We start from the raw sequence: 14,612 nt of genomic DNA on the forward strand, positions 1-14,612 counted from the left end.
GCCGAGCCACCTCAGGGTGGCTCGGCATGAGCCGAGCCACCCTCAGGTGGCCCGACTCCCCCCCCCTCTCTCTCTTGTGCACAAAGGCACAGTTCAGAGAGGCTATAAATAGGGGGGGTGGTTGTTCATTTGAGGGACTTCTTCTGAAACTTTTGAGAGAGCCGAAACTCTGCCGGATTGTCACCTCAACTCGGAGATCTGAAGGCTTGAAGACTTGGAGACCCGGATTTGATTCTTAGCGAGCACCCGCACCGAAAAAGGCAGGAGTTCGAGAGAGTCTAATCCTCAGATCTACGTCGTCACACTCCGGATCTAAGCTTGGTTCTTAGATCCCGAGATTCGAGCGGTCGTTTCCTTGGTGAAACGATCCCTCCCGGCTATTATCTCCTTGGTGGGATAATACCCGTAATACGTCGTAGATCTGCTTGGATCCAGATCACGCGGTGGTCCACGGTAAGCAACCCCGGCGCAGGCAAACAACCCACAGAAGCAAGAGACCGAATAACAGGATCTTGTGATTTGTTCGGTAAAAGAGAGAAGTTGTAATTTTGATTTCTTTGTTTTATTTTGATTTTCATTGTAAGCCGGATCTTATAAAAAGACCGGATCTCTTTGTAACACATAAAGTTGTTAACTGAGTGCAATGACATCGATAATGAAGAAAACACCAACTTTTCCCGCGAACACTTCCCGTCAGCGATATACATAATATCGCTGATGGTTTCCCGTCAGCGATACCTTTTGCTGACGGGATTCTCATCAACCATATTATGTACATCGCTGACGGGAATCCCGTCAGCGATAGGTATCGCTGACGGGAAGCCCGTCAGCGATAAGTATCAGCAGCTAAAAAAAGGGAATCCCGTCAGCGATAGGTATCGCTGACGGGAAGCCCGTCAGCGATAAGTATTAGCAGCTAAAAAAAATTCTGCTGATTATATACTCAGTTCCCTATACATATATATTCCCTGTACATCTCCAAACGACATTTCATGCGCATTCCAAAACATCTCGCAATGAATACAATCCAAATTTTCCCAATTAAACCTCTCATCCAATCAATTTTTGCAAACGTTCGAAATATATACATTCACTTTTCATGATAAGTTCCAAATCCACAATAATAATTTTCACAACAAACCATACACACATATCATAAGTTCTAAATCCACAACAAACCATACACGCATATCATAATCTCAACTATAAAGATGTCCACAATATACAAACACGAGTTTAGGATATAACTCACTAAGATAGGTCATCCGCCCTATCCATGTCATCGTCCGTGTTGCCACTGGCGGATCCATCCCTACGACTCGTGCTCCCAATAGCATCATCTCAAATCTAACAACAAAATAATTTAAATTTAGAATCACATAATATTGTGTGTAATCATGTTTTACATATATAATAAGTATACATGTCTGCTACTCTCTCCACTACCAGTAAATACCTTTTGAGTGGCCAAGAAGTTCATAATCTGGCTTTGCACCCAAGTAGGAACCCACCTTCTACAAGATTTTATTATTTGCCTAGAAACCATCGCAAAAGTAGCAGTAGGCTGGATCACTCGCATAAGCTCCTCTTGAATATCCTCCCACATCTCCTCGGGAATCTGACCATCTAACATATTCATCACAGAGGAAACAAGCTGCATCGCCTGCTGAGTGCAATCCTCCTGCGGCATGTAAGAGGGCCCCGATGGCATAGTCGAGGGTGTTGAAATCGGCGGAGGCTGGAATTGTGTAGACACCCTCTGAGCTCCAACTCCCATCCACCTGGTCCTCCCTTTTTTAGGAAGTCCACAAACTAAATGGCTCACATTATAATTCTGCTCTCTAGTCAGGGGCTCTTGGCTCTGTGCAACAACCTTAGAATATGTGTTTTCCAGAGCTTCCTAGAAGTCAAAAAAATAAATTTAAGAATTGGCCTTTCAAAAATAAAAGATATTTACCTGAACAAGTAAAATAAAAGTACATGTGAAGGGTGTTTTGTACAACATAAAAGTACATGTGAAGAAGGGTGTTAAGTGCTAATAAATAGTTGAAGGGTGCTTTGGCTTGTAAGGTGATAGGAAAAGTTTTGTCATTAGCAATTCAAAGGTTTTCGAGAATAAAACCAAGTAGATCAATCATGTTACAGTATGTTATTTCTTATGCATTGTTATATCCTAACAAGCAAGCCCCTCATACGAATGGGTCATAGTAACTCGGGGAAGAAATGGAACACTAAGTATAATCTTTTGCTCTGTGTAAACAGTAACAACAGCATTGACCTGGATGTAATGAGTCATCTGTTTTTCTTTAACATTTTTTTACTTGTATTAGTGTTACATGATGTATTGTTTTTGTGATTGCTTGCTTGCTTCAGTGCATAATAAGACATTCCTGTAGTATTCTGAGTCAATAAAATTTTGTACACTACTGTCAAACACAACAACACCAATTTGAATGGGACACTTGATGCCACTCCTTTGAGCTCCTATTTCTAACTATTATACCGGTTTATCTTAATTTCTATGCATATTCTCATAAGTTCCTAGACATCTCGTTCTTGCTCATTCTTTGTTCTTTTTATCATTACGATGAAAAAAATTAAATATTATATTACAAGGGTCAGCCTAAGATGATTAAATCAGTAAAACCATGAGTATGGAACAAATGGGTAAATGAAGGACTTATAAGCATCACACTTTCATCCTTGATGACGATGACAATGATAAAGTGCTGGTTGTTTATGTATGCATCATGCTCCTTAGTAAATCCCTTCCCTTAGAAAATCCCTCCTAATGTGAAGCAAGATAGGCCTACCTACTAAATAATCAAACGAACACATGGAAAATCTACCAGAAACATGAATATTATACTTACCCACAATAAAAACAACCCAATATAATCATCATATTTAAAAGATAAAATAAAATCAAAGTTCATGAAGAAGCTTGCATTACCATAGATGTATGCATGCATCTTCCTTAACACATTCACACATATAATTCATGTATGATAATTAAGATGACCAAAAGAAGAGTGCAAACAATAAATTCCCAACATGATAACAGGCTAATAAGAGCTAAGATAATTAGTTAACCTGCATTTTCTTGGCCAATTCTAGCTTTTGTTTCTTAGTCTCATCGTCATCGTACCCCTTCTTAAATTGAACCATCGTTCTCCTGTGCAGTTCTGGTAGTGGGATAAAGGGAGCGTTCTGAGATTTAAAAATATATTTATTAGTTTTATTTATCAAATAATCTAAGAAATGGAGAGAATATATATAGAAGATTAAAAGACTTTATACCGTTGTCCTACAAAATTGATCCTCAATCTGGACAAATGAAGTAGTCCCCGTATGATGATCATAATCTTTTTTCCATCGATTAAGTTTATTTCTCCTACATTTTTCCTTCAACATGAACAAAGAGAATTTTAGTACATGTTATAATATACAATGGAATATATCACTAGTTTCAGATAAATAACTTGATGATAATTAACTACTATACATATTTACCTGGTGCTCCTCTTGGCCCCACAATATTATAAGTGCAGCTAAGTGCTCAGGCTCAACCCTCTTATCTCGCTTGTATATCCTCTCCCAGTTGTGAGTGAAACAATCAAAGCATTTCTTCTTTATCTCATGTCTCCACTCCCGAAGAGAATGCTTGAACTTTCCCATGTATCCAAATAAAAATTCCCACCCTACGGGATTGTCTTCGATGTTGAAATATCTCTAAAAATAAAATATAGTTAAGCATGGACAATTGATAGAATTGAAAAATAATTGTGCTAAATATAAGAATTTACCCAACAATCTCGATATATACTCTCCAGGACATGAAATGGCTGCTCCCAAGCCTCGTAATAAGGATTCACATTATCACTCCTCCGTATCAAACATCCAAGGTATGAGCTGAAGTTATTAGCCCATTGTCCGGTTGGAATCCCATTATGTCCCCATCTCACAATTGCTCGAAAACCATCCGGTGGTAACTTTTTTTTAAAGTCACTTCCCTTGGCATCCTTTTTTCTGGTAAAGTTTTTCTCCTACAAAAAAAAAGATATATCAACACTTTTATTTAATCAATCTTAAGCTCTTAGAATTTACTAAAAAAGAAAGAAGAAAAATATTAAGGAAAAGAGAAACCTGAGAATATTATGTTTATTAGATATGGATACAATTATGAAAAGGAAGAAGAAAAATATTAAGGAAAAGAGAAACCTGAGAATATTATGTTTATTAGATATGGATACAATTATGGAAACATTCAAATTTCAACATTCTGGAATTGATTATGTTTTCTTATTAATAGACTCAGAATTGATTAAGTTTTTGATCAAACTCACCAAATCTTTGTCTGATTTCATTTTTTGCATCAGATAAAATCTCATCAATCCGTGGGGCTCATTCATCCAATCTTTTTTTCGCAAGCATGTATTTTTCTGTCTGCTTGAGTCTGTACCCCTCTGCACATGCTGGTAAGGGCCCGCGCTCAATCCCAGGAATGTATGCTCGAAGTATAACTGGAGGATCTGCATATAATGGTATGTGAGTCGGCTCTTCCTCACCCTCACCTATAAAAATAAAAGAAATAAATTATCATTGTGCATATATCATGAATAAAAATACTTAAGTTAAACTAAGTTATACCTGACATCTCTCCTGAACTCGGAGGCTCTTCCTCAGTGGATTGGCTTGGCGAAAATAAATTAATATAACATAGATGCAAATTGGCTTGGCGAAAATAAAAACAATATGTTTTGTTGCGTTACTAAATTTTTCATTTCATATCAAGTTTGTAGGCATCTACAAGCTGAATATACAAAATAAGATATTACATATTTATATCGTCCAAAAGGTAATTGAGATACATTGTAGTGATATTAAAGTTTTTATTATACAATTTGCAAACTAAAAAAAGTTACATGAAGACCCGATTACAAATAATTGCTGTTTAGCTCCTATTAATGTATGTGATAATATTTGGAATGTCTGTCCGAGTTGTTGGAGCATCCGTTTCAAACACTACGTTTTCAGGGTACGAGAATTCATCGATCGCTGTATTTGGCTCATTGAAGTTGTTTATATAGCTCTCCTCATCATCTTCATTAGTGGAAGGTTGAATATAAGCCCTAGAATCCTTGTACAAGACAACCCACTCGTCTTTAACTGTAGGATCTTTCACATAGAAACATTGTCCCACCTGAGATGCAAACATGAATTTTTCATCACTATCAATTTCTTTATCGAGATTGACAATTGTAAATCCAAAGGGATCCTTTTGAGTCTTTGTAAAACACCAACAAATCATGAACATCATGTATTTATGTTCATTTAGACCACCATAGCCGTAGAATATCTCCAGCACATCTTCCAACCTTCCATAATATGTCATATTATTTTCAACTGGATTTTGATCTCTTCTGTTTGAGAAACATTCCCGTGAGAAGGTAGCCATGACACCACTATTCTGGGTGACCTTCGTATCATCAACCTCCATTGTGTGAAATTTATAACCGTTAACACGATACCCACCATATTGAATTACAGCATAGTAAGGCCGCTTTGCGTGAACCTTCACTTCTTCTGATATTTGATTATTAAGGACAAGTTGTTCCTAGATCTAAATATACAAAAATAAGCAAACTATTAAATCAATAATATCTAAGTTTTTTATCAATGAAATACAAATATTGTTAAATTTAACAATACTTACTTCACTATTCAACCAAGCAGGGAATTCCTTCATATGCCTTTCTTTAATGTCATGTACAGCTATACTACCAGTAACTTTATTCTTAAGTTTTTCCTGATGTTGCCTATTAATGTGCATAGATTTAATTATTATTGTCAAAATAAAAATTTTGTCAAAATAAAAATTAAAGAGTAAATGGTATTAAAAACACTTTTTAGATATTTTACCTCCGGTACTCCGAGAAGATTTCAAGATTATTTATAACATATGCATGCGCTTGATCTAACAATATGTTAGAATAATTTTTGTTCAGCCCGCGAGGATAGAGAACTGTGTACTCCTTATTATCAACGGGTGCTTGAAGTTCAGTTTGTTCCCCTCTCATATAACGAGAGGCAAATAAGAGACACTCGCTTCTCACGTAACTTTCAGCTATTGAACCTTCTGGGCGAGCTCTGTTACGCAATTGACGCTTCATTGAACCCAAATATCTAAAAAAGGAATATTAATCAGATATAGATGTAAAGAAATTTACATTTAATAGATATAAATATTGATAGGTAACGATTAAATTTTTCTAAATACTAACCTCTCTATTGGATACATCCAACGATAATGGACTGGTCCTGCTATTGCAGCCTCCTCCGCGAGATGATGTGTAAGATGAACCATTATTGTGAAAAAAGATGGAGGAAAGAGCATCTCCATTTCACACATTGTTTCAGAAATATTTTCTCCAAGTTTCTCAAAGTCACGGGCGTCTATAACTTTAGAAAAAAGCTTTCTGAAAAATCCACAAAAATCAATAATAACCTTCACTATTTTTTTATTCTGCATAGTACTGCGTAGTGCCACAGGTAGCAATTGATGAAGAAGCACGTGATAATCATGAGTTTTAAGCCCTAATATTTTCCTTTCTTGCACCTGGACATAGTTCGATATGTTTGCGGAGTAACCCTCTGGTAACTTTATTGATTTGAGGACTTGACAAAATGTTTGCATCTCAACTTTCGACATTGTAATACGAGACGCAGGCAACTCTAATCGGTCATTTCCAATAATTTTTGGCTGCAGTTCCTCTCTAATGTTTAATGCAGTTAGATCTCGACGAGCTCGTAGATCATCCTTTGATTTATTAGCATCTTGCAACAGTGTGGACAAAAGATTATCACAAATATTTTTTTCAATGTGCATAACGTCCAAGTTGTGACGTATTTTTAGCTCTTTCCAATAGAGGAGTTGAAAAAAAATGCTGAATTTTGTCCATCCTGAAGGTAATTTTACGACTTCAGCCCCATCACTCACCACTTGTGCTTGTCTCTTTCGTTTTGGTATCCTTTTGTTAATACGCAAGTTCCTTACTCCAAGTAAATCTTCTTTCGAATAGCGCTTCTTTCCAAACCTGACGGCAGGGAACATCTCAAGCAAATGTACAATCTGATCCCCACGTAATGGACGCGGAGCATCTCTCTTCTCAACAGTATCATCAAAAAACTTGCTCCATTTTTTGGTTCTGTACCTGTGTTTTATGTTCAACCACCTTCTATTAAACCAATAACAAAACTTTCGACTGTGCTGCAGATAAAGACCTTTGAATTCTGAACCACACACTGGACATGCATATGTTCCCTTTGTAGACCAACCTGAAAGATTCGCATAGGCTGGAAAATCATTAATTGTCCATAGTAAAATAGCACGTAGTCTGAAAGACTGCTTTGCATGAGTATCATAAGTCATAACCCCTTCAGTCCAGAGTTGTTTTAACTCATCAATTAGCGGTTCTAAAAACACATCTATGTCATTGCCTGGTGCATGCTTGCCTGGTATCAATAATGAAAGTATCATCTATTAATTTCATTATCTGTGCCAGCTCCTCATGATCAGTCACGCCTCCAGCATTTCCTGACTCGTCAGCATCCTCGGCATCTTCAGATTGATCTACATTAGGAACTGTTAACATATCCGCGAGCATCGTATGTGTATCATCTATTCTCGTATCATCTATTCTCCCACCGGACGTACCGGTATCCGCCATCAGTTCCATTTCTTCAAGGCATCCTTCCCCATGAAACGTCCAATATTTGTACTCCTCATGGAATCCGGATATTAAGTGTTTTTGTAAATCACTTTTATCCACCAACGCCCTATTTTTACACCAACAGCAGGGACAATACACGACATCACTATTTAACTTCTGTGGGTCTGCCAACGCGTATTGTATGAATTGATTTATTCCATCTTTATATCGACTATCCCTCCATCTATCAATACGAGGAATATCGATCCATGATTTGTCGGGAACTATCCTCATCTGTATGATATTAAGCATAATTAGGTAATGTGAATTTTTATTAGTAACGCATCAAATTAACGGTTGCGTGATATTAACTTTCTTCACGACATCAAGGAAATTCAAATTATAATAATCTCGGAGGAAAAATTACCAGAACATAAATTATGTGGGAGTAAAATCTAACGCTCATATTTTCAATAAGAGACTTTAACGGCTGTCATAGGAAATGGACCTATCCCATTAGGAATATAGTAGTATCTACAACTACCTTCATCATCTTTATGCGCTTTTATTTCTTAAAAATTTCGGCAGCACCTACCCGCTGTTCTCCGAGTACACTGTACGGATGTTATAATGCATATCAATCATCGATAATAGATCGATTATAGATCGAAACGCAAAACAACATACGATTATTGTACACGGAGAACAATGCGGTACGTGTTATCGAAATTTTGTAGGAATAAAAATGCGTAAAGTATACAAAGATAGACGATACACTACTGTATTCCTAACCTGTACGAGAAGGGGAATCCTCCCCGGACAGATCTAATAATTATTGCATATAGAGCATACTCCTAACATAAATCACGTTATTCTCTTTAGATGTAAAAAGTATTTTCACATTCAACTAGAATTGCGTGAGTTTATATCAGAAGAGACTCACATCCAACAATATTAGACGGGAAACTAGGGGTAACGACTTCTGATTCATAAAATCATGATATATAACACAATACAAACTCGATATATCTAACTAATTAAAATTTTCAGTTAAGATAAAGGCTAAATATCAGTAAATCCCATTAACTTTGGGACTATTATCAGATAACCCCCCTTAATTTTCAAAATATCAGAAAATCCCCATTATTTTGATCTTCATATTAGGAAAGATAATTAAACTTCTTCATATTAGGAAAGATAATTAAACTTAGCCATCCACATTAAAGCCCATCAAAATCCAATTTTGAACTGAAGAATCAAAAAAGGACAAGAAATTACCGCTTGGATCTCTTGCACTACAATCCAAGAAAATGTAAGACCGCTTGGATCTCCAGCACTGCAATTGCAAGAAATCAAATATCAGATCAGAAACAACAACAAAACCTAAAATTACAACAAAATAATTTAAAAAAAATCACTGACAGAGAGGTTTCTGCGAGTTGATTATCAAATAATTTCCGTTTTCAGTTTTGGAATTTGTCAATTTCTTTCTTTATGGTCACAATATATTAAACATAAAGGTTAATTGCAAATAGACCCCCAGCCGTATTGTTGTTTCGAACTTAGTACCCCTGTAGTTTTATTGTTATAGATAGACCCCTGGATTATTGTTATTATTATTGGCTATTTTAAAAATTTACAACAATACCTAAAATTACAACAACAAAATTTACAAAAATCCCTAAAAATTTACAACAATACCTAAAATACCTAAAAATTTACAAAAATTTACAACAAAAATACCTAAAAATTTACAACAATACCTAAAATTACAATAAATTTACAAAAATTTACAACAATACCCAAAATTTTACAACAATACCTCTCTGCGAGTTTAGCGGGGGCGGTGCCGTGGCGAGCTCCGGCGAGAGATCGGGGGTTCGGGGTTCCGGGGCGTCGGCGCATGGGCGGTGGAGTCGGTGAGGAGGAGCGGGAGGTGACGGAGTTCGCGATCTAGGGCAGTCACGAGGGGTAATGGCGACGGCGTCCGGCGGTGAAGTGGGAGTCGAGGGCGGCGAGTCAGAGCGGCCAGAAGGGAGTCGAGGGCGGTGGCGCGAAGGGCAAAATTTATATCAAACATCGTTGACGGGCTTCCCGTCAGCGATGTTTATTTCCCGTCGGCAATGATAACATCGCCGACGGGTATAACTCAATTGTGATGGCAAATTCGCTGACGGGAATTCCCGTCAGCGATATAAACATCGCTGAAGGGAAACTCCCGTCAGCGTTGTTGCCGTCAGTGATACATGATTTTCCACTAGTGAAACCTCCTTTTTTGGTTAAACTTTAAACAGTTAGGGTTAAAGCCAAAATCCTCTCTCGATTCCTTCCATGAACGAGAGATCCGTTTTCAAAACCGAGATACCCTTTCGATAAATGAAAAGGCCTCTATCCAATTTGAACAATCAAACCTATAAAAGGTATAACTATCTCAACTCCCACTTGGTCAAACCTTCCTACAGTTGGGGCCAAAACCAAAATCCTCTCTCGATTCTTTCCATGAACGAGAGGTCTATTTTTAAAACCGGAATTCTCTTTCGATAAACGAAATGCTTCTATTCATTCCTCTTCAGTCAAACATCTACAGCTTTGGCTGAAGTTAGAATTTCATCTCGATAAACGAGAACTTCATCTTCAGATTGGGTAACCAATACTATAAAAGTTAGGGTTATTCGGGTCTTTTTGATTCTGAGAGTGAAGATCTCACTCTTAGTTTCACCTTCAAGATTCTTAAAGTAGAGATCCCACTTTGAGTTTCTCTTGCAGTAGGAGATAGAATATAAAGTTCTTCCTCTCCGGCATCAGGTTTGTCTTTGCCCCAAGAGAAAATAAGCAAGAGATAGAATATAATATTCTTTCTCTCCGGCATCGGGTTCGTCTTTTCCCCAGGAGAAGACATAATTTTTTTAACACCAAAATCTATACCTTTTATGCATGGGAATATTATCTCGATCCCTTATTAAAGATAAGTCTGCATCTAACACACGTTACCGGGTAGTACGTTCCCGTAAAAATGACAAAACCTACGTATTCAATATCGTATCCGGTGGTTATTATTAAGTTAAAAATCTCCGAATCCATGCCTTTATGCATGGGGGACGTTATTTCGATCCCTTATTAGAGATAAGCCTACATCTAACACATGTAGCCTACATATTCAACATTGTAATATACAGTCTAAGAGAGTTTTATTCTTTTAGCACAACGTTATATGTGAAACAGACTTAGACAATTTATATACTAGCCCAGCTCAAACGGTAGTCGGTAAAGGCATATCAAATCCGTTAACGGCTGATGGTTTTCCAAAAATCCTATGAGTATTATAATTATTTATTCCAAACAAGAATGAGTAATCATAATAAGTCTTCAAATGAGCAAAAAGTTCACTTTATTCATGAAAAGAACTTGAAAAAGTACAAAAGAAGTTCCGATACAAGAAAAATGTTCTTAAGTTAAAGACAACTTATAACTGCGGATCTGTTCTTCAAGTCTTGAAAGCTCTTCTGCATAAGCTTGTTCGAACTCAGTTGTAAGGCTAGCTTTTAAAGATTCCTCGCTAGTATTCTGAGCCTTAAGGACTTCTTATTCTGTTTTAGTAAGCTTTTTTATCTTGGAGCTCCAGTTGGTTGAATAGGTTTGTTTCAACACGTTCCGCCTCAGCCAAATCAAGCGCCAAAATGCCCTCAGCATCCTTAGCTTTCGCAAGTTCCTTTTCTAAACGGGTTATTTTGGCTCGATGTGATTCTAAGGACTAAAGCAAATCAGCCTTAGCTTTCACCTTCTTGGCGATACTCAATCTCATTTGGGTCACATGGCTCCTTAACTTTTAAAGTTCAAGTTCAGCTGATTTTTGTGAATCACGCCATGATTGCAATCTTAGATCTATCTGGGCCGCTACATAAGAAGAAACACCACTGTTCTGAAGATCCTTTAAGTATTCGATTTGCTGTTCTAGTTGAACCAAATAGGCTTCAATGGAATCAGCCAGCACAGGATATCCCTCGTCTCTAATCCACGACACATGTCGATCGAGTGATCTCCTAAAGCTGTCAAAAGAAGAGCCTTTATGAAGAATTCGATCAATCATGAGGTTTAGGAAGTAGACAAAGCTTTGTACATCCGGGATGATAACGCCTTTGTCCGGATCCTCATCAGATATCAAGGCTCGGATGGGCTCAAGTAATGATGAAGAGGCATTGCAAGGGGGGAAAAGAAAAAAAGTACTCGAAAGAACAGTTGGATAAATATTCCAGACTTAGAATCCAAAAGCAATAGTGAACAGAAATGTACCAAATCTAACAGAAGAGCCTTCAACATGGCTTTCTTGCCCCGATGATATCAATTCGGCTTCTTGAGCAACTAGGGCTATCTCAGGAATAACAACCGTTGACGTGCCTGCTTCATCAATTAGCTTGGTGACTGGGACTTCTGTTGGTATCGGAGCTGATTCTACAACAGTTTGGTGATGAGAAGGAGAAGGTTCAACTTTAGCAACGATCTTCTCAACACTTTAATAGCCTAAATGTTAAGCCTATTCTGAAGTTTCGCCGACTGTAGTTGTATCGGTACCAGTGTCCGGTCCTATAGTCAAAATTCTTATATAAGCATTCGAAATTGAGCAGCAAATGGATACACGGGATTTGAGAATAAAAGTCATACTTGCAGATGAACTAGCTCTAGCAGCTAGTTCTACTGCCTCATCAAGAGTTTTCTCCGATAGTAAATCAGAGATTAGTTGATAATCATCTTTCGCAAGGTCGAGATCAAGATTGTGTTCGTTGAAGCCTTTAGCTTCAGCAGCATGAGCAGTCTCCTTCTCGGTTGGTTCATCCACCACGATATCTGCAGAAGGGGTTGAAGGAATCATGCAACTTTGTATAGTTAAGGTACCTGACTACATAACTGTCTAGCTAGTCTATTATAGGTGCAGTATGAGTATAGTTATATACTAGTATAGACGTAGTATATATCTTAGTACGTACGTAATATCCCGTATGTATACTATATATGTAGGTTAGTACTGGGTAGTACTGATAGAGGTAGTATTAGTAGCTCAGTAGGGTATATTATGAGCGCGAGTATAGATGGTTAGGTATATATAATGTAGAGTATACGGGTAGTATACCGACTGTATATATATAGCTATATATACTACTTATAGGGTATGATGATATAGGCGTCTACGCGGATATTAGTAGTAGTATGAGTAGATACGTAGTAGTGAGTATTATAGTACTGATAATGTGATACTGAGGGTGTAGTGCGTAGTGTATGATACATAGGGTATGTATATACGGTATGGCTACGTAACTATAGTAACCGTTATAGTGTGTGAGTTAGGTCAGTAGTATATATGGGGTATATAGGGATATCTATATGTCGCAATAATCACATATGTGTATACAGGGTATATATATGTACAGGTAGGTATATTTGTACGGTAATAGTATATATTAAGGTCCTGGATATATTTGTGATTATTATAGTAGGTAGTAGTATTAGCGGTGGTGTGGTTTCTAGTGTAGGTGGAGTATTTAGATATATAGAGGTATGGAGGTGATATATGCTGTGTAGCTGGTATACACGTATTAATTTGTATTAGTATAGGTAGAGTATACTCTCTAGGGGTACGTAGCGTAACGGTAGTAGTATCGGTAGGGTATAGTAGGGTAGTAGAGCCTGCCGCTTGGCTGGGTAGCCGTATTAGTCGTATAGTAGTTACTTGATAAAGGTAGGTATAATATATTATGGGTATACGTAGCATATAATACAAGTTTAGTTGCTAAGTTAGTATTGTAGTTACATACAGTAAAGCATACGGTTACTAGTGATTATAGGTATTATATACATAACACTACGTAGGCGTTAGTGTTCTAGGGGGGTCGTATATATACTGTATGATAGTTTGTATGGGCGTGAGGGTATCTAGGATACTGGACGATTAGAGTATTATGGTACATATTATGACATTAGGGTTAGTGAGGTGTAACCATTACGGTGTACAGCAGCGGCTGTACCCGCGTCGTAGTATGCGGAATGGGCCGGGTATAGCATCATGACAGTAACACACTGCGATGAGTATGACGATAGCACTACAGGCGGGGTAGTTTAGGGTGAGTCTACGTAAGCACGGTATCGAGTAGTGGGCTCGAGATCAGGGTAGGGTATAGGATATACGATACACACAAACACACACGTATAGGAGTAGGTCCATATATATATACTTCGAGGTAGAGTGTAGGGTAGCTGTATAGTGTACAGGTTTGGATACGGGTAGGTGAGTTTATGGAGGGGTGTAGTTTTGCGGTGGGCCTGATTGGTGAGTTGAGCGGATTTGGCGTGAGTGGATGCTCGACGGCGTATTTGAGGTGGGATGCCCGGCGCGGGCCCTCAGTAGGCGTAGTAGGTTGGCTGTGAGGGGGGTGGACGTCATTTAGTGGTGTATTACGTGTGTATATATGAGTATTTCATGGTCCGGGAGGGATCTCAGTCATCGTAATACAACTCATCCGGTGTTGCTGTCGAAGGATGAGCTACATATTTCGATTGCGCGACGTCGTATTGTAGATGGATACTCAGGCATGGGGTCTAGGATTTGTTATTGGGATTGGGATATGTTCCGGTTCGGTGATGTTTGAGGTTAGGTTCGAGCAGTATTTGGTTTTGTACTGGTGCGTGTGGATCGCTTCTGCTTCGGAGAGTGGAGTCGGGCCGCGGGTGGTGTGGGTATATGCGGAAGCGGTATGGTATGTTACGGAGTGTTATATTATACTATTGCTTGGATTTATAATCAACTGGATAGGTAGTCCTGTCGGTCGGTATGACCGACGCGTATGATCTGCGAGTTCTACTGTTTGGCACGGCTGCTTTCTGGTATGTTTCACTCTCTCGAATCACGCC

The 14,612-nt window shown here is 38.1% G+C and overlaps 1 protein-coding gene across 1 annotated transcript in view; it reads right to left on the minus strand.

Annotated features, from left to right (window-relative positions):
- Positions 1-4,367, minus strand: part of LOC109835277 — a 9,834-nt gene extending 5,467 nt beyond the window's left edge. Inside the window, exons 1-6 of the mRNA XM_020403259.1 lie at positions 4,347-4,367; positions 3,807-4,046; positions 3,514-3,732; positions 3,301-3,405; positions 3,094-3,210; positions 1,457-1,900 (exon numbers count right to left, since the gene is read on the minus strand). Of these exons, the coding sequence (XP_020258848.1) occupies positions 1,457-1,900; positions 3,094-3,210; positions 3,301-3,405; positions 3,514-3,732; positions 3,807-4,046; positions 4,347-4,367 (1,146 nt within the window). The remainder of the gene's footprint in view (positions 1-1,456; positions 1,901-3,093; positions 3,211-3,300; positions 3,406-3,513; positions 3,733-3,806; positions 4,047-4,346) is intronic.

Source organism: Asparagus officinalis, chromosome 3 (genome assembly GCF_001876935.1).
Source record: "Asparagus officinalis chromosome 3, Aspof.V1, whole genome shotgun sequence".
Lineage (NCBI taxonomy): Eukaryota > Viridiplantae > Streptophyta > Magnoliopsida > Asparagales > Asparagaceae > Asparagus > Asparagus officinalis.